Source organism: Galeopterus variegatus, unplaced genomic scaffold (genome assembly GCF_000696425.1).
Source record: "Galeopterus variegatus unplaced genomic scaffold, G_variegatus-3.0.2 Scaffold86, whole genome shotgun sequence".
NCBI lineage: Eukaryota > Metazoa > Chordata > Mammalia > Dermoptera > Cynocephalidae > Galeopterus > Galeopterus variegatus.
The window spans coordinates 966,105-986,453 of NW_007726197.1; the positions used below are offsets into that span (position 1 = coordinate 966,105).

General features: G+C 41.7%; 1 protein-coding gene across 2 annotated transcripts in view; it reads left to right on the forward strand.

Annotated features, from left to right (window-relative positions):
• Nucleotides 1-6,133: 6,133 nt before the first annotated feature.
• Nucleotides 6,134-20,349, forward strand: part of DSTYK (dual serine/threonine and tyrosine protein kinase) — a 50,857-nt gene continuing 36,641 nt past the window's right edge. For both annotated transcript variants that reach the window (XM_008580641.1, XM_008580646.1), the window contains exon 1: nucleotides 6,134-6,371. In XM_008580641.1, coding sequence (XP_008578863.1) covers nucleotides 6,134-6,371 — 238 coding nt within the window. The remainder of the gene's footprint in view (nucleotides 6,372-20,349) is intronic.

The following is a 20,349-nucleotide window of genomic DNA, read 5'->3' on the forward strand; positions in this document are numbered from 1 at the left end:
AGATGAAGTGACTAAGGCTCCAAGAAGTTAAGTAATTTGCTTAAGATCATGAAATAAATAAGCACAGCCTGGACTGCAACTCAGGTCAGATCTCTCTGGCTCCCCTTTTTTCCCCTAAATATTTATAGGATTCCTATTTCAAGGCATTTTCACTTACTATGGCTCATTTGATCCTTCCAACAACTCAGTGATGTTGAGCATAATTATAGGATTCTCCCTTTTAGCAGAAGTCACAGAGCCAGGATTAGACCCTCGATTTATAGTAGTAATCATCATCATCATCATCATCACCATCATCTCAGTTACCTGTAATTGAGTGCCCTCTATGTGTATGTTCTGTGCTAAGCATTTTACATATTTTCTAAAATTTTAATCCTCATAACCTACAAGGTGGGCACTGTTATTATCTCATTTGATGGAAAACCAAGACTCAGCGGGGTCAATGACTTGCCCAAGATTATACAGTAGCAAGTCAGGATTAGAACTTAGGTTTGTAATAATGATAACAATTAATAAAAGCAGCTGCCATCTGTTGAGTACTTATCATATGTCAGACCCTGCTCTTTTAAAAAAAAAAACCAGTTATTTTGACATAATTTGAGATTAGTTGGCACTGCTCTTTTAACACTCATGATAACCCCATTTTACAGATGAGGAAATAAGACTCAGAGAAACTAAGTAGTGTCAAAGAAACGCAGGTCTCTTTGACTCCAAGACCTATTTTCTTAACCATAAGGCTTTGCTCCCTCCAGTACTGTCTTCTTACGTCCTCGCTGCCCAAACCGTGGTCTGCAGACCAGCAGCATTGGCACCACCTGGGAGCATGTTGTAAATGTGGAATCCCAAGCACCACCCCAGACTTACTGAATCAGAAATATATTTTAGCAAGATTCCCATGATTCGTGTGCAAATTAAAGTTTAAAAAGCACTGTTCTGCAACACTGCCAGCAATATACAGAATGAGAAGAGAGTAGGATGGTCTAGAATGGGGATTCTCAAACATGTCCCCTTGGGAATCAATACCGAGCTGGAAAAAGACATGTTTTGTTGCTAAATTTGATAATTGTAATCTTTTCACAATTTATAGAAAAATAAGTAAATTAATTGTATTTTCTCATCTTCTATAATTTTTCCTTTTTTAAAAAAAAAAAAGATAACCGGTAAGGGAATCTTAATCCTTGACATGGTGTTGTCAGCACCACGCTCTCCCAAGTGAGCTAACCGGCCGGCCATCCCTATATAGGGATCCGAACCCATGGCCTTAGTGTTATCAGCACCACACTCTCCCAAGTGAGCCATCGGCTGGCCCATTTCCTCTTTTTTTTTTGCAGCCAAATATTACTTACCTGTTAGTAACTTTAGAAGATAGGAACTTTAGAAGTAGTAAAGAAATACCTCTGGAAAACTCAAAAATGTATAATTGTTGTTTTGTCAGTTTGTTGATTTTTAAAATTCTTAGATTTGTGATTGTGATTTTATGTTGCATAATAGAGAACAGTCATATGTTCTGTTAGTAAACTTATTCTTAACTCATGTGGAAGAATTAAATGTTAACTTTTTTTTTGGCGTTCCACAGAAAGCACCTGATTTCCACTTACATGAACTGGAGGATCAAAACTTAAGAATCTCGGCCGGCCCAGTGGCGCACTGGATAGTGCGCCGCTTGGGAAGCGCGGCGGCGCTCCCGTCCGAGGGTTCGGATCCCACGTATAGACCGGTTCCCGCTCACTGGTTGAGCGAGACGCGGGAGCAACACCGAGGCTTGCGATCCCGTTGCCGGTCCCCGGTCCGGTACGGGGGCAACACTGAGGGTTGCGATCCGTTGCCGGACACGGAAAAAAGACAAAAAAAAACAAAAACAAAAAAACTTAAGAATCTCTCTAGAGATCATCTAACTATGAATCTGTAATAGAGAAGTAAAGTAATAAAGACTAACGTTTCTTACCTATCCCTATCCTTCTTCCTCCACTGACAACACTAATAGATACAAATATAAAGTACTATAACCATTATCAAATTTAGCAACAAAACATACCTTCTTCCAGCTCAGTACTGATTTTCAAGGGAACATGTTTGAGGATCTCTGTTCTAGACAATCACACTCTCTTCTCTGCCTATTCTGTATATTGCCGGCAGTGTTGCAGAACAGTGCTTCCAGAAAGTGGAACGTTCTTTCTGGATACTAGAAATATGAGTGGTTTTTGGGCCGGCCCGGTGGCGCACTACTACAGTGCGCCGCTTGGGAGCGCGGCGGCGCTCCTGCCGAGGGTTCGGATCCCACATACAGACCGGTTCCTGCTCACTGGCTGAGCGAGGTGCAGGCGCAACACCGAGGGTTGCGATCCCGTTGCCGGTCCCGGTCCGGTCCGGGCTTGACACTGAGGGTTGCGATCCGTTGCCAGACACGAAAAAAGACAAAAAGGAAAAAAAGAAAAAAAAAGAAATATGAGTGGTTTTTATTTTCTCCTTTGTGTTTTCTTGAATATTCAAAAGTGTCTACAGTGAACATTCACTCATTCAACAAATATCTAATGAGCACCTACTAAGTGACAGGCACTGCTCTAGGTGCTCAAGATACAGCAGTAAACAAGCCAGGCAAAAATCTCTGTTCTAATGTTAGAATCTTTGGGACTTTCCTCTGGGGTGGTCAGATTCTTTGAAGAAGACACTTCAAGCTTCCTCTTTGGAGAGTAAATCCCTGTTAGCCAAAGATCTAAGAACTGAATGGAGAAAGAGGACATCCAATTTCCATACATTCACTTACTCTCCTTGTTTTTACAGAGAGCTCCTATTTTTAACCCTCTCAGGCAATAAATACTTCAGCCTTCCTTTTTTGAAGGGGCAGGTAAAGAGGGGGGAGGTGATCTGAGGTTCTAATTGCTTTCTAAAAAACTTCCAAAATTCTTGTTTTAATTCCTGTTCAGGGTCGCCCCACACCACACACAGCTCTGCTGTCCTATATTTCCTTAGTAGGCAGTGGGGGGACCTACTGCCACCAATTCCTGAAACTTGGGGGATTCTGCAGTATAAATCAGGTTGGCTCTCAGCTTTTCCCACATTGGGTTTAGGATTCACCTTTCTCCAGGCTGGCAACTTAGTTAACACTTGTCTGTTTGCTTTCCAGCTTCCACTTTTTTTTTTTTTTTGCTATTGGTTCTTTTTATTATGGCTTTATGTTTTAAAATATCCTGTTACTGTCACTTTATTGGTATTCCAGGAAGGAACAAAATTAGATCTGTGCTTTCATCTTCATTAATTGTTTAACTCTAACCACTTTCAGGAAACACTTTCCTACACTAATTTAAATCCTCTCTTCTTACCATTCAAACCCTTATTCCTCCATTTGTCTATTGAATTAGATATTTGAATAAAATATGTATTCTTACTGGTAGGTTATTGTTATTTAAGAAGGGTTCACTATCACTCACATCCTTTAATATTTTACATAGCAAAAAATGATTGCTTTCATCAGCAGATCAGAAATAGGGGTGAGATATATTTAAAAACATTCAAAATGATGTATATAGAAGGTGAGTTACTGCAGCATTGTTAGCAATACCAGAACACTGCAAAAAAATCTAAAGGTCCATCACTACAGGACTTGTTAAATAAAACATGCCAATCCATATGCTAGTATATGTACAGTTAAAAAGAATGAGGCTGGGGCCGGCCCCCTGGCGCACTCAGGAGAGTGTGGCGCTGGGAACGCAGCGACGCTCCCGCCGCGGGTTCGGATCCTATATAGGACTGGCCGGTGCGCTCACTGGCTGAGCACGGTGCAGGCAACACCACACCAAGGGTTGTGATCCCCTTACCGGTCACGAAAAAGAAAAATAAATAAATAAATAAAAAATATAAAATATAAAAAAGAATGAGGCTGATCTTTCTGGTGTAGAAGTCTGCAAGGGCATAATAGAGTATGCATAGTATGCTATCATTTGTGTTTAAAATATGAACACATATATATGTGTATATATCTATATATTTATATCTACCTGTTTATCTGTCTATAGATCTACAACAGTGGTTGCCTCCTGGGAGGGGAACTAGGTGACTGGAAGACAGGGATGGAAAAACTAAGTAAGGTTTAGTTTTTCCTTGTATGTCCTTTGCACCACTTGAATTTTATACCACACTCTTGTATTACTTATTTTCAAAATAAATATAATTTAAAGTGCTAATGAATAGCTTTTTAAAGGGTGGGCTCCATGACTTTTACCTGAAATCATGCCCTCTCTGATTACTTCCACCTATCTAAATCTTGCCCCTTTTTCAAGATAAATTCCTGTTCTTGACTTCAGCCCGAATGCTCGCTCATCTGATCTCCTTTGTTAGAAATTACTGTGCGTGGCAAATCATCACATACTGTTTTGTTACACCTCTTCTGTATTAAAAAATAAAATCAACCAACTTGTATTAAAATTTCCATTTTGTATTTTCATCTCTGTTTTACTGAGACTTTTGGGGGTTGCACAGGGAATACAAACTTGCAAAGATGAGAAATGGCCGGTGGAGAACAGTGACCAAGTAAAAGGCTGGGAGTACCGTACAGGCAGCCTTCACATACATTTACTGAGTAGAGGTTCATTTGAATTAGTGACTCCTTTTTATTAAATGCCAAAAGCCCCTGGAAAGGTAAAGCCTTCACGTTTTACACTGAATTAACGTGAACATCATGACATCACTTAGTTTAAGAGCACCTTCACTCAAGATGAGATGAGAGGTTGTAAGACAGAAGTAAAATTTTTCAAGCAGGACTCACAAAATTTTATAGCCAAAAGGGCTTAAAGACAACTATCCAAACCCTTACTTCATAGATGATGAAACAGGATCTTGCCCAGGCATAATTTAAGACATTGGGGGGAGTCCAGATCCAGATTCAAATCTATAAGTTCATTTGAGGAGCGACACCATTCAGCCTCTCAAATAAATAAGAGGTCTGGCCTGGGTGAAAGATGGGGTCTTTCCACAGAAAGAAAGACATAGGTGGGCTCTGTGCCTGTTGAAGAGAGGAGGGAAAGCAGGAAGTGCAAAATAGGTGGCATCGTTTTGTCCCCTTCGGTAATTGTGTCCAGCAGTCCGTGACTCTGTGTCAATGGAAGTCTTGCATATTAGCAGAAGCCGATCATCAGAAATTGTTTGGAAGGCTACAAACCTCAACTTCCCCTTACCCAGCCTCGTCTCCCTACTTCAAGAAACCAACCGAACTTCACTTTACAGCTCTTATCGACCCTGTCACATCCCCCTTGCCACATCTGCAGAAGGAAAGTCGGAGGAGGACGCAATGCAAGCACGAGAGATTCTCCTATTTCCAGGGTGTTTTCAGCCAATTCCCCAGTATCTACTGTATTTGGAAAGTGAGAGAGCCATTTAGGGTAACCATGGAGACATTACTGGCCTTGGTCACGTTTCCTTCCTTTTCTTTGCTATTAAAATCTGTCGCTCTGATTTCAGTAAGGCACCCCACGTCTGCTGGCGTCCGAATTCTGCAGCTCCTTCCTCTCCTCATGGACACTCATGTAGGGGAGTAGGAACACATTTTTATTTTATTTTTATTTTTTATTTTATTTATTTATTTTTTTAAAAGATGACCGGTAAGGGGATCTTAACCCTTGACTTGGTGTTGTCAGCACCACGCTCTCCCAATGAGCTAACCGGCCATCCCTATATGGGATCCGAACCCACGGCCTTGGTGTTGTCAGCACCACACTCTCCCGAGTGAGCCACGGGCCCGCCCAGGAAAACATTTTTAAATGAGGAGAGCGTGTAAGCATAAGAACGGATGATGTTTTTACCAGAGGGGAACCAGACCCATCCACCGCTCCCGGTGTTCAGCCTTCGGCTTCTGGCGCTGGGCCGGAGCCCAGCCTACAAGTCCCAGGAGACCCCGCAGTGCCGGCGTGCTCCAGTGATCCTTCCCTCACTCTTCTGGATAGGGAGAGAAAGGTTCCGCTCGCGGCGCACTGCGGCTTGGTTTGTTTGCAACGGCAGTGACGGAGGCTAGGAGCCCGGCCGACAGCAGGCAGGGGCGTCAGGAGGCGGATTCCTCCTCTCTTAAGCACTGGGGGGCGGGGAGGAGGGAGGCTGGGCCAGCGGCCGGGACCGAGCCGCGAAGACAGCGCGGACTGAGGAGATGGAGGGCCACGGGGTGCCGTGGGGAAGCGGGCCCGTCTCGGGTCCGGGCCCGGGAGGCGGCGGAATGATCCGCGAGCTGTGCCGGGGCTTCGGTCGCTACCGCCGCTACCTGGGGCGGCTGAAGCAGAACCTGCACGAAACCCAGAAGTTCTTCCGCGACATCAAGTGCTCCCACAACCACAGTTGTCCCTCCTCCCCCACGGGCGGCGGCGGCGCCGAGCCCGGTTTGCAGGCGGGTAAGGAGGACAGCCCCGAGGAGAGAGGGCAGGAGAGGCAAACCGGAGGGTGGACCGCATCCCTGCCGCTTCAAAACAACCCGGGCAGAGGCGGAGAGTGGGAGGCGGGCCGCGTGGCGGGGCCCCCCGGGCCTGGGCCCGCCGGCTTCGGGATGCGGTAGGAGGGCATCCCGCTGGGTACGGGGAGGAGAGGGCCGCCGAGGGCTCGGCCGGGGGTCTGGGGACGAAGGGCGCCTGAGGGCAGGAGTTCCAGGAGCAGGCCCTGGGGACCCGGCTGTGCGCGGGCGGGACTGGGGAAGGCCAGTGTTTGGGGAGGGCGGGAGTTGGTTAATCCGAGGAGTGGGGCAAATTGCTCCGAGTTGGGGTGGTGGGCAGTTGTGAGTCACAGCCCCAGTCGGGATGGAGGAATGGACGGATGGAGGCGAGGCAGTAGGCGGGGGTGTCCCAGGAGCCGGGGTGTGTGTGTGTGTGTGTGTGTGTGTGTGTGTGTGTGTGTGTGTGTGTGTGTGTGTGTGTGTGTGTGTGTGTGTGTGTGTGTGTGTTTATATATATGAACTGCTTTTAACCAATCATGAGAGCTCTGTGAAGAAGTAAGGAATGTACTCTAAATAGGGCTGGGGGTCGCCAAAGGAAATTCTGATTGGTGCCAGGGAATTGCCAGAGGTGTTGCTTGTGCTTTTGGTGAAGAAGTTAGGGAAGGGATCATTTTGGTCCTGAGCCATTGGAGGACTAGCTATTCTTGCCCTTCTTGATGTGGTTCTTGATGGGATGTGCCAGAGGTTCCAACGCACCTAAAACTGTGCATGGTCTTTAATCTTTCTTAACTTCTTGCTTCCTTTTAAACTGCTGTTGGTGAGGAAATGGAGGGTTTGTTAACTGTCTTCGCCTAATTAGGAAATAAGTTAGGTTGGAGAAGGGACTGGCATCCCAATCTAGACAGATATCTTGGGGACAACATACCAAAGAAGTCTGTGGGTTTAATTTAGGGATTCTCAAACTAAAGTGTGTATTAAAATCGCCCATGGATGTACTAAAAATGCCCTATCTCAGGCCCTACTTCATTGATTCTGATTGAGTAGGTGTGGATGGAGAGTGGGTCCTAAGAATCTAATTTAACACGAAAAGACCCTAGGGATTCTGATGGAGGTGGTCTGCTAACACACTTTCAGAAACACGAATTTAGATGCTGATAGCAAATTTGAACATGAGACTCAGAACTGAGTGAATTGTTATGAGTTTGTGCGTTGGGTCCTGTATTCCCATAATTTTGTGTCTAATTTCCTAAATTTGACTAGCACAGCAGAAACGGTGGTAAAAATAAGATAGTGAGATTCTGGTAGGGTCCTAAATGAAGACCCTGGTAGGGTCTTCCGTTCAGTCGGCTTGGATATCAGTAAAAAAGCTTTTATTTTACCTCATGGGATGAATGGGAAGAGGGGGGTGAGTAGATTTTCTGAAGTTGTGGTTTTTCACATTTTATGTCCAGAAATTTGCTGTTCTGGAAATGGACTTGTAGAGGGAACTAATTTCTGTGAAGCTTATCAGAAAATAACTGATGGGAAAAGCTAATGTTTTCAGAGATGATCCCCAGAATACGTATTTTCACCCCCTCCCTTAGCAGTGCTTTCCAGCGGCTTTCCCTGCTCAGTTTTTCTCATAGCTCATCTTAAAAAGCCTCTATTGCTGTTCTTATTTTAGAACAACTTTTTAGTTTAGGATTACTACTAAAACAAAACAAAAAAACAGATTTATTTCACAGAGATAGAGGTTTTCCAGGCATCTTGGTTGGCTCTTGTTTTTATTCTTTAAAGGCCAACTTAGGAAATACTAGTATACCTTTGTATATTTTGCCTCATTGGCTTTTCTAGTTGACTGAAAATCATCATGCATCTTGCTCTCTTTACCCTCTGGAGTCTGTCCATCCCAAATAAAAACCTGGGAGGGTGCAGATGGCAGGATTAAGAGCAATTTGATTTTGTTCCATAAAATGCTTCCCTTCCTTTCAGTGTAGAGAGTTTATCTTTGGCAGTGAAAATGCACCAGGGAAAATTAGTGAGGTGGAACTTACTACAAGGGTACTTCAAAAAGTTCCTGGAAAAGTGGAATTAAAACATTGTATGAATTTTGCCATGAACTTTTTGAAGACCCCTCATATGTATATTTTAGGGATGTCATTTTCCCAGCTATTTAGGTTGTCATGTTAGAAAGTAGAAACCGGGCGGCCCGGTGGCACACTCGGTAGAGTGCGGCGCTTGGGAGTGCGGCGGGGCTCCCGCGGAGGGTTCGGATCCCATATAGAGACCGGTCCGCTCACTGGTTGAGTGCGGTGCTGGCGCGACACTGAGGGTTGCGATCCCGTTGCCGGTCGCAGTGCGGGCGCAACACTGAGGGTTGCCATCCCGTTACCGGTCACGAAAAAAGACAAAAAGGAAAAAAAAAAAAAGAAAGTAGAAACCACTCCTTAAAAGACAACTAGCTCTTTTTCCCTCCTTTCACAGGCTATCTTTGTAAAGTCAAGTTCATTCAGAGATTGTCCCAACCTTCTTTTATGAATGTTAATTTCTGATTAATAGGAACTTGAAGTTTTAAAGGAAGGAATGCTCAATTCTAAACCTAACAAACCTCTAGAAGGTTTTAATCATTTCAGAATGGAGGTGTGCTTCTAGGTATGGTATTTGAGCAATTGAACATCAGGGATTAACTCTGAATTTGGAACTTTTGGACTGTAAAGATGGTGAAAATGGTAAAACAATTTTAATGTCTCTTTATATACCATTTATAATGACATATAATACCAAACTGTTTTTAGTATTTTGCTTTCAACCACAAAGGAGGGGGAAGGACCCCAATATAACGGTTACCTCTTAATTTTGATAGTTATATTCACTGGGGTCAGTGTAGAGAATATATAACGTACATGATGTTTTAAGAGTTAAAGAGTAGATACACTAGGATTTTAAAATGGTCTTTTTTAGAGCAGCTTGATCTGTACAAAGAAAACTGAATTGTAAGTGAAGTTTCCTTGATTCATTTCCTCCTCTGCTGCCCAAATCATTGGCTGCCTTTTTGCTTCACCACAGGAGATGAGAGCCCCTCTATCTGTTGATTTTCCTCTGTCGTAGGGTTCAGAGTTAATCAGATAAAGGCTTTGAGCACTTGTGAAGAGAGACAGGATAGAGTATTAGAAAGTAGCAAAGGGAAAAATATTTTTCTTGTTTTTTTTTTTTTCCTTTTTGTCTTTTTTCGTGACCGGCAACGGATCGCAACCCTCAGTGTCGCGCCCGTACCGGACTGGGACCGGCAACGGGATCGCAACCCTCGGTGCTGCGCCTGCACCTCGCTCAGCCAGTGAGCAGCCGGTCTGTATGTGGGATCCAAACCCTCGGCGGGAGCGCTGCCGCGCTTCCCAAGCAGCGCACTGTAGCAGTGTGCCACCGCGCCGGCCCGATATTTTTCTTGTTTTATCATCCAGTAGAATTCCTAGCTTTTGCGATTTGTCATAAACCTCTCAATTTTAAGGAATTGGAGTGACTCGTGTGTCTCGTTGGAATGCTCTAGTCTATTTTGCCTTTTGCCTTTCTTCGATACTGGTTCCACCTCTACTCACTGAATGACCTTGGGCAAATCACAATTGTGCCATGCCAGTTTCCTCATCTGGAAAGGGGGCTTATAGTAGTACTTACCTCCACGATCGTTGGGAGATAACATATGTATGTGTTTAGAACAGTGCCTGGTAAGGAGCTGTGTAAGTATTAGCTATTATTCAGTAAACGCTTGAGTGTGTTATGTGCCAGTCAGTGTGCTATTGTTGAGGATAAAGAGTCAGATAAAGACATTGGCCTTGACTTTGGGCTAGTGAGATTAGTCTTTCCCTTCTACACTTTTCTCATAAGAAAGAAAAGATAATTATAATTATCATCATTACAGTGCATCTATTTGTTTATATCGGATGATGGATGAAAAGAACTAGGAAGACCTGAACTTGGTCTTTTAGAAATGTGTAATGTAATCTAGACAACATAAATAACCCAGAGGTGTAATGTATATGCACAAAGGTGTAACATATAAAGCAGAGGGGAAAAGCAGAAAGGTAAGGTGTGGCTAGATTATAGGCATTTTATGTAAGTTATAATAATTCTTAGATTTTTATAGCTCTTTGCCTTTGGTTAGCTGACAGCTGTGTTTGTCCAACATTCTTTCTCCTCTTTTTGTCACACTTAGTATAAACCGGTTGCCAGAATTTAAAAGAAAGGGTGGCGCACTAGTGCACTTATTTAGAATACACATTTTTCTTGAACTTCTTAGAAATTTGTATGGATAATTAAGTGGCAGAGCGACATTTGGAGAAAGGATGAAAAGTTGGGAAAGAGATTCTTTACAGGCTGATTTCATACAGCTGCCATCTTTATGGGGCTGAGGAGTAGGGAGAATCTGGGGTTATGGGGTGAAGCACAGCGACAGTGGCGCTGAGACTGGGAAAGTGTGCTTTTTTTTTTTTTTTTTTTTTTTTTTTTTTTTTTTTTTTCACCGCCGCGCCTCCCAAGCGGCACACTTATCCAGTGCGCCACCGGGCCGGCCCGGAAAGTGTGCTTTCTAGTAGTTTGCCATCCTCTGTTAGGAAGAGCTGCCTGTGCATTTCAAAATAAGCTTAGTAGAGACAGTGCTATAGTTGTGGTTCTTATTACCTTAGATTAACAAAACCCCATTTTCCCAAGTGTATCTAAAACTTTCACTTTCTCAGTTTTCTTCCCATATGGAAGTAGCATACAGTGGTCAAAAGCAAGCAAAAGCATTTGAGTCGGGCCTGAGTTCCTATTCTAGTGCATACGCATACTCTTATTAACTGTGTGACTTGCAGCAAATTAACTTAACCTATTTGAGTCTTGGATTCTTCATACATAAAATGGGAAGTGATACACAATGCCACATACCAGTGTTTGCGTTGTGCATATTTGCACATTTATGTGAAATGTCCCAAATAGGCAAGTTTGTGGAGATAGAAGGTAGATTAGTGGTTGCCAGGAGATGTGGGGAAAGGAAAATGAGGCGTTACTGCTAATGGGTATGGGGTTTCTTTTGAGGAGGATAAAAATGTTCTGGAATTAGTGGTGATGGTTATACAACTTTGTTAACATACTAAAAACCACTGAATTGTACACTTAAAAAGGGTAAACTATATCTCGGTAAATAAATAAAATGGGAGTGATAATGCCTGCCTTTCAAAGTTGTGACATTTGGAGACAATATACATGCAAGCACAGGCATATAGTTAGTGCTAAATATATATGGCTGTTTGAGTATGTGTGTAGTGGAGGAGTGTAGTTGGTGAACTGGATTAGGAAGTTGGAACATGGGGTCAAGGGAAGAATAAGAGAAGAAGAAAGATGAAATATATGGGCCAGCCCGGTGGCGCACTGCTGTAGTGCGCCGCTTGGGTAGTGTGGCGGCGCTCCCGCCGAGGGTTCGGATCCCACATACAGACCGGTTCCCGGAGGGCTGCGATCCCGTTGCCGGTCCCGGTCCGGTACGGGGGCGACACTGAGGGTTGCGATCCATTGCCGGACACGGAAAAAGACAAAAAAAAAAAAAAAAAAGAAAGATGAAATGTGGGACAGAATAGTTTTAAGCTGGAGCCAGACTTAGGCCCAGGTCTCTAGGCTCCCAGTCTGATTCTGCTTCTGTGGCTTCTCCCTTGTTCTTTTCTGCCCTTGCCATGGGAATATAAAATGCACCCTGGCAGTAGAGAGACTTTGTTACAAGTGAGTCATAACCCAGGCTCCCATAGCTTGCAATGGAACCATAGTTTACTTCAGTGGGAGACTTTATCCAATTGACTGAGTATAATGTGACACTAGCTACTTAGGCCTCTTATTCCAGTTTCCACTCCCTGACATTTAGGGCATCAGGTCTCTCTTTGCTGATCTTGCTACCTCCTGCTCCTTGGGAGGAACCTGGGAGGAAATAGCTTCCCCAAACACAATGTCTCTTTGCACCCTTTCCATTTTTAGCCTTTCCCTTTCCTAATCTTTCTTTCCTGGGATAATCTGTTTCCCATGGCATAGGGCAGCCTGCTATAAAAAGAGTAGGAAAATTCTGTCTGCTTTTAAAAATATATATATTATTGCCTTTAAGCTTATTAGCATTTGTAATATGTTTAGTCTTAAAGGTCATTATTGATTTCAGTATGGTTAGTTCTTTAGCCCTGCAAGTAGTTTTTATAGAAAGCATGGATTTAAGTAAAAATCAAATCTTATTTTTAAATTTTGTTTTGCTCTGTCCACTTTCTTTTCTTTCTTCATGTTTCTGTTCTCTGTTTCACTAGATTAAGAGAATCTAAATAAGGAATCTTCCTGCAATAAATGCACTTCTCAAAAACAATCTTTTGAAAATAAAACCACAAAAAATATCTTATTGATGTAAAGGGGAATATGAATTTCACCTTTTACTTGTTGCTCAAATCTTATAGTCTCTGGACATACAGGTCATATTTTTATTTATTTCCTTTTGTGTGTGTGTGTGTGTGTGTGTGTGTGTGTGTGTGTGTGTGTGTGTGTGTGTAGGATAGTTATGAGTATAGTTGTGTTATCCTGCTGACCAGATTATGAACCCTGAAGAATAAAGCATGTGTTTTACTCATCTTTGTATCCCCTGCAATGCCTACCATGGTGCTTTGTACATAATGGGCAAAGAGATGTCTGTAAATTATTTCCATGGCTGGTAGATGATGGAATGATGTTTTGAAATTAAATGCAATTTAATTTCTGCTTCAAAGGGCCTTTTTCCCCAATAAAAGATAAGGATTTTTGTAGATTCACTCTACAAAAGTTTTCCCCAATAAAAGATAAGGATTTTTGTAGATTCACTTTTTACTGTCTGAGCCCCTAAAAATGAACAATGATATGCATTTGATTGATGACTAGTTAAGCTGGAGTTGCATTCTATGTCAGTATTCCAAAGAATTATTTTCGTGTCCCAAAGAATGAGTTGCACGCAATACCAGTAGACCAGAGCTTCACCATGATGTGGGAAGTAAATTTTTAATATGCATTTACTCAAAAAATCTTTATTTAATGCCTTACTCTGTACTAGGCATAGGACACACAGTGGTGAACTACTCTGTCCAACTAATTGAGATTATTAATTCCAAATTGATGTTAAGAAAGAAAAAAGGATTACTGTTTCATCACATCCCCTCTAGAGGATTTTCTACAAATTGGTTTCCTCCTTAATCATTAGCTATCTTGGAGGGGGTAGGGGGAAGGCATATAGGAAGCTGTAAGAATTAAATGGTATTGATAAGAACAGGAATTGGGATGCTCTGCTCACTTTCTGATAGAGTACAGGAAAATTAACCCTATTGTCTCTTTGATGGAGTAATTATAATTGTCTTGTTCGTATGGTTCAAATGCAGAATGCATTCATAAAGATTACTATTGGAGCTTCTTTTTGTCTCAATGTCTTTCTTAGAGGTTCCTCACAGAAAAGTCAGTAGGAAGAGTATGATGTGTGTCGGTAGATATGGTTTTTTCCCTAACAGTTATAAGACCTAAGGTGAATTTGATCCTTTTTTGTAGGAAAATAGCCTCTAGGGATGAAGGAAGATGGGTTTTGCTTCCAGCATGGTTCAGGGAATCTGAGTGGTGTATAGAGGGTGAGTCCATGTGGAAGGTGCAATTTTTCTTTCTTACCTCCCAGAGGTCTGACTGGAGACCCCTAAGAGGATGTCCAGTCTTGGTATAGGCCATTCCTAGGCTTGAAGACTGATTTAGTTCTTTGCCAAATGGGGAGTTTGGTGATCTTGAGGATTATATTAGTTTTCTGTTGCTTATAACAAAATACCTGAAACTGGGTAATTTATAAGAAAACAGAATTTATTTCTTACAGTTTTGGAGGCTGGGAAGTCTGAGGTCAACGGACGCATCTGGTGAGGGCCTTCTTGGTGAGGACTCTCTCCAGAGTCCCATGGTGATGCAAGGTATCTCATGGCAAAGGCTGAGTAAGGGAGAGCTAACATGCTGCTGCTTCTTATAAAGCTGCTAGTGCCACTCCCGTGATAACTCACTCAACCATTAATCCATTAATCCATTCATGATGGCAGGACCCTCATGATCCATTCACCTCCTGAAATCCTCACCTTTCAAATATTATATTGGGGAATAAGTTCCAATATGAGCATTGGAGTGAACAAACATTTAAACCATAGCGGGGATCCTGAAACTTGACAGCTGGACAGAAGAGAACAGATGTAGCAGTGGTTGAGATATGTGCCCCTTTGTTTTGAGCTATAAAATCAGGCTCTCTGAGAAATTCCCCATATGTGTAATGTTCCTCCAAAGTCCAAACGAAAACTCTCTGAAGGAAAGTTGGTCAGAGCATGGGAATTCATCGGTATCCCCTTTGGGCACCCAGTTGAAGTGCCTATCACGTGCAGTACGGTTTTCTGTATCAGGCAGTGTGAACGGTTTGGACAGCCCTGTGCCATGTGGCTGTGGGAACCTTCTGACCACCAGTCTCTGGAGTTGGGCTTTATTAATGTGCTTCTGTTCCCTGGGGTGGTGGTCTCTCTGGGCAGGAAGGTGGGAAGTAGGGCTTGAGGATTTTTACTTGTCTAAGTAACGATGTATCAGAATTGTCTCAAAGAATGCTGTCTAGGTTATATATTTATAAAAGCCTTTTATTGTTCATTTAAAAATTTACGCTTCTTTTTAAAAAGTGCTTGTATCCCTTTTCTTTTCATTGGATGTAAAAAGTGCCTAACTTCAGCTTCATAAGATTAAGAGCTTTAGTGCTTATTTATGCCAGACCAATTTCAATTTAGTGGTTTTTATCCTTTCCAGTTTATAAAACGGGGAGAGAATTTCCCAAGATTTCTTTAAAAAATCAAGCCAAACTTTCCAGAGCAAGGACTAAGGCCCTGTCACAAATGCAGCTGGATTATAAGACTAGTTTGAATGAAAGCTCTCTCTATTCAAATTAGAGGGACACTGACTGAACCAATATGAACTTTACTTTTTAGGAATATTCCATACAGTATACTCCAGCCTTAGCTTTTAAAATTATGGAGATATGTGGGTACAAGGAAGAACGTGGGGGGGGGGGAAGCTTTGGAGAAAAGTCAGTTTTATTTTTTGGCATATAAAAACCCCACTGGGGAAACCTATTTCAGTTTCTCCTAATTGAACAACTGGTCTGATCTGCTGGGTCTTGTTCCATGGAAAGAAATGGAGACGCTCTGCTGCTCCAACTTGAAAGAGTAGTTAGTGCATGATCATGGTAATGTGTTCTCTACCAGTGAGTAAACCGAAGGGGTCACTGCAGGCAATGCAAAGTCAGCTTTCCTCTGGTGGCTTTTTTAATAGATTTGATGGTCACAGGTCACTTTCATCAGAGTGTCCTGTGCTGGAGCATGATGTTGGTCTATACTGCTTAGCCTTGTGGATTTGGATTCTAAATATGATCCTGAACCACTTAGATTAGTGCTAGACTCTGAATGGGCAACAGTAAACAGTCACAGGAAGATTGATGAGATAGAAGGTAATGTGCTGGGCAAAAGTGGGGACAATGAAGAAACTGTTATTGTTCAAGTCCTACTGTATTTGGTGTATTTTTTTTTCCTGCTGTTTTTTCTTGTCAAGTAAAATTCTGTCTCTTGATCTCTTTCCTCTGAGATCTAGAGATAGGCATGCTTTTCTAGGTATACCTTTTGGGTCATTAAAAAAATTATTTTGAAATAATTTCAAGCATACATAAATGTTGCCAAAACAATACAAGGAGCTCTCATACCTGCCTCATGCAGATTTCCCACTTGTTAACATTTTAATGCATTTGCTCCATCACACAATCTCCCTCCCCCATATATATTATGTCTAGTCTTTTCTGAATCTTTTAAGAGCAAGGTGCAGGTAGTTTGTCTCTTCTCCTCTAAACACGGCAGTGTGCATTTCTCCCAAACAAGGGTATGCTCCTATGTATCAGCATATGACTCTCAGAATGAGGAAATTAACATTAATCTGATACTACCGTCTAGTCCACAGACCCCCTTCAGGGTTTGCCAATTGTCCCAGCAATGTCTGTTTTTCTTTTTGTCTGAGGATCCTATGCAGGAACACATGTTGCATTTAGTTGTCATGTCTCTTCAGACTGCCTTAATCTGGAACAGTTCCTCAGCCTTTCCCTGGCATTCACGTCTTTGACAGTTTTAACCTGGATCCATTTGTTGTTTCCATGCGAAAAGACTTAGGTCATGAACTCTTACCGGAATTAGGCACAGAAATGATGTGATGTACATCATATCACAGGGTACATAATGTTAACCCATCCCTGGACATGTTAAGCTTGGTCACTAGTTGTGTGGCTGTCTTCTAGATTTCTCCACCATAAAGTCACCATTTTTCCCTTTGCTATTGATTAGTCTTTCATGGGGGGAGATTTTCTGAGATTTTACTGATATCCTGTTCCTTGAAAAACCTCCTCCCATAGGTAGCATATACTGACAACTCTGTCCACCTCAATAGTGGGGTTTTTTTTGTGTGAAAGCTGAAAATTTATTTCACTTAATTTACATAAAATCACAATGTTGAACAGACACAGAGAATAGCAGTATACACAGAATATTACTACATTTTACAAGAAAATAATAGAGCATTTTATAAACAATTCAGTATTGGAGTAAAAGCTTTCTAAGGATCGCTAGCTGTATTCAGCACAAATCTAACTTCTAGAAGCCCAGCAAACCCATTTTTATCATGGTGAGAGAGGGCTCTCACTGTTGCTGTAGTGTACGAGGAGTCTTCAAAATGTTCATGGAGAGTTTGTATTATCTTTTAGTTCCATTTTTCCATGAACTTTTTGATGTACTCTTACACTGTAAAAATATTTATTCCTTATAAATGAAATGGACCACAGCAGATTCTAAGTGAACATTATATTCAGTATAAACCTAGCATTATTGTCTCTTTTTTAAAATTTTAAGTTACAATTAATCATGTTTCAAAAAAGCAATTTAGACAGAAGTCTGGTATGAGGAAGTAACTACTTGAGCTGAAGTCAACCCTTATAAAAGCAATTTAAATTTAACAGTGTTTACTTTGACCTTAGATGAATTTTTATATCCATCATACCTTCTATATTTATTAGTTGGTATTCTCCTGCAAAGAGGAGCTTTTCTTTTCCCTTGTTTATTTATATCAGTGTGGACTTGTGAATTTTTTCAGTGGATTGAAATCTCTTACTATAGCTTTTTATTTTTGTGCTTAAATTGTCCCCAGTTTGGTTAGTGAGTCCCCCTTCAAGCTGGTTCCTGTGTCCTTTTGACACATTCTCACCTTTGGATCATTCCTAATGGTTATAAGCTATTATATACACTGCCTTCCAAATGACAGAAACTAAGCCCTCTGTGAAGAATGGGGTTGGCTTCCTTCGAGGAACCACTTCCATCTCTGCATCCCATAAATTACAGCCTCAGCTGCCAACTGTGTTTCTATTCCCTCTATATCATGATCAGCCTCAGGAGCAGTTTCACCCAGAAAGGAACTTGTCTGCAGGCTGCTGAGTATGTTCTCATTTCACAGGGCTGTCTGGGGGTATAAGCGTCTTCTGCTCCCCAGGTGCCAGTACAATGTGCTTCTGAAAAACTGTTAGAGATCTGAACATCGCCACCATTCTATCCAGATAGGATAACTTTAGAGGCACTTCCAACAAGAGCTTTGGGTACTTGAGTGCATTTCAGTCGCTAATCTCCAAAAACCATCCCTTCAACCAAAATACCTTGAACTACTTGGTCCTGAAGATTCTGAAACCCAGACTACCTAAGCATATGTTTTCCTTAAATGGAGGTGTCTCCTGTGTCATCCATAATCTTTTAAATTTAGCTGAAGGTCAGAGAGCTTGTTTGGGAATGATAAATAAATGTTCCTTGGTTAGAATTTTTTCACTGTCATCTCCTGGAATTTTTGGAGCTCAATACTTTGAAGCTTGTAATAGAATTGATTGTAGTAGAAAAACTGTATAATATTCCTTCCTCAGTTTAGGATTTGTCCATTTCTCTACTTGTGGCACATACAAGGGTACTTGAAAAGTTAATGGAAAGATTTGTATTATCTTTCAATCCTATTTTTCCATGAACTTTTTGAAGTACTCTTGTATAATTAATAAGAAATAAAACATTGCTACTTATTTGTAGAAGTACATATTTGTGTTACTGGTTGTTTCAGTTAACTATAAAATCCTTTGTATTTCATTTGCTTTCAAAGAGGACTTAAGGTAGCTTGCCATAAAAATGTATGTTGTATACAGGGATGTTCAATGTTAAAAGTGAGATTAAAAAACTACCACAGGAGGGAAATACTTGGGTACCAGGAATAAGGACTGCAGTAGTAACTCTGTTGAGACCTGATTTAACTCCTTGTCAACCTTGTGAGTTGCGGTGGTATAATAAGGTAAAGGTATGGAGTTCCATTTCACTCATTCCATATAGTATCTTTCCTACCTTGGTCATAGACTGCACCTTACCCTGGCCTTCATTCATCGTCTTAAGGGTCATGTCCAATCCTCCTACAACAAAAGATAGGTTAATAAGAGAAAAGCATAGCAAATTTATTTAGTCAGTTTTACGTGACAACGGGAGGCTTCAGGAATGAAGACCCAGAGACCTAGGGAAAACTGTTTTATGCTTAGGTCAATAAAGAACGGACAGCCATGTAGGAATTTGATTGGACAAAGAGTATGATCTAATGGTAACAGACTGAGGGGGGAAACCCAGCAAGGGCTGTCTGTTCAGCTGCTTCTTGGCCTCCCTGTGTAGCATTCCTTCTTTCTGGGCAGGACCCCTCTGGGATGAAGGTTTTTAAGGGAGAAGTGACTTTGTAGGTTTTTATGGCTTTCTATGGGGAAGAGGAATTCTGGTTGCTATGACTCAATTCAGGGGAGAAAGAGCAGTGGGAGACAAGAGGGCAGGAGAAGGTCAGAGAGAGATGCTGCTTCTGGGGCTTTCCCGATCTTAGTTAAAAAGTATTCAGCATGCCAAATCGCCATACTTTATGGTATCGTTTTAACCCCAACAGTTGGGATGGAAAACAGGCAAGAAAGGGAGTGTATTGATACAAAGCCATTGTCATTACTCCAAAAATATATTAAATAAATATTTGGATAAAGTATCTATCCTAAAGGGTCACTAGCAACATATACCAGTTGGTAGCATTCCATCTCTCCAGGTCATTTAGCATTCCTTTCCTCCTTTCCTTCCTTTTTAGAGTAGTCTTAACTTCAAACCCGAAATGTAATGCACTCTGACTGATTAGAGGAACATTAAGAATTTTTCTGAAAAGCACCTATGGTTTCTTTTAGAAAAGGACTCTAGAGATCTTAGGTAGAATAACAATAACATTTTTTGAAAGCATGCACCAGCTAGTGGTAACACTGTGTTTTTCTCCCCAGGATTTATTCCTCACGGTTTGGGGCAACTTTCATAGAGACTTTGTCAGTCTGCTTTACACTGGGGTTCCACAATTGCTACTAAGTTGTGTTTGGCCCCAGATTAGGAAACAAAGTGGTAGGGGGCATGGTCTATTACCAAGTATTAACCTGGCCCCCTGCGACACAGGTACAGCTCCTGCACAGCCCTGTGTTTCACCTTTTATCTGCCTAGATAAATGGAGAAACATGGCCTGTTTTTTAGTTTAGTTTTTGTTTTTAGTTTTGTTTTCCATTTCCTGACCTATAAATGATACATCAATAGTCCTTGTCTGGTAGAACTGTGAGCATTAAATGAGATGAGGCAAGTAAAGTGATTAGTTCATAGAAAGGGCTCAATAAATGTTATCTAGAACAAATAAACAAAATGGGTTGGTACTTTAGTTGCTCTTTTCCTCCTCCTTCTAGCTCAAAGCCTTTGTTTAGAAGTAACTCCACTTAAAGTAATCTGTATTTTAGAACAAACACCAAGGGAAAAAAAAAGCCTTGGTTTGCACTTAATACAATT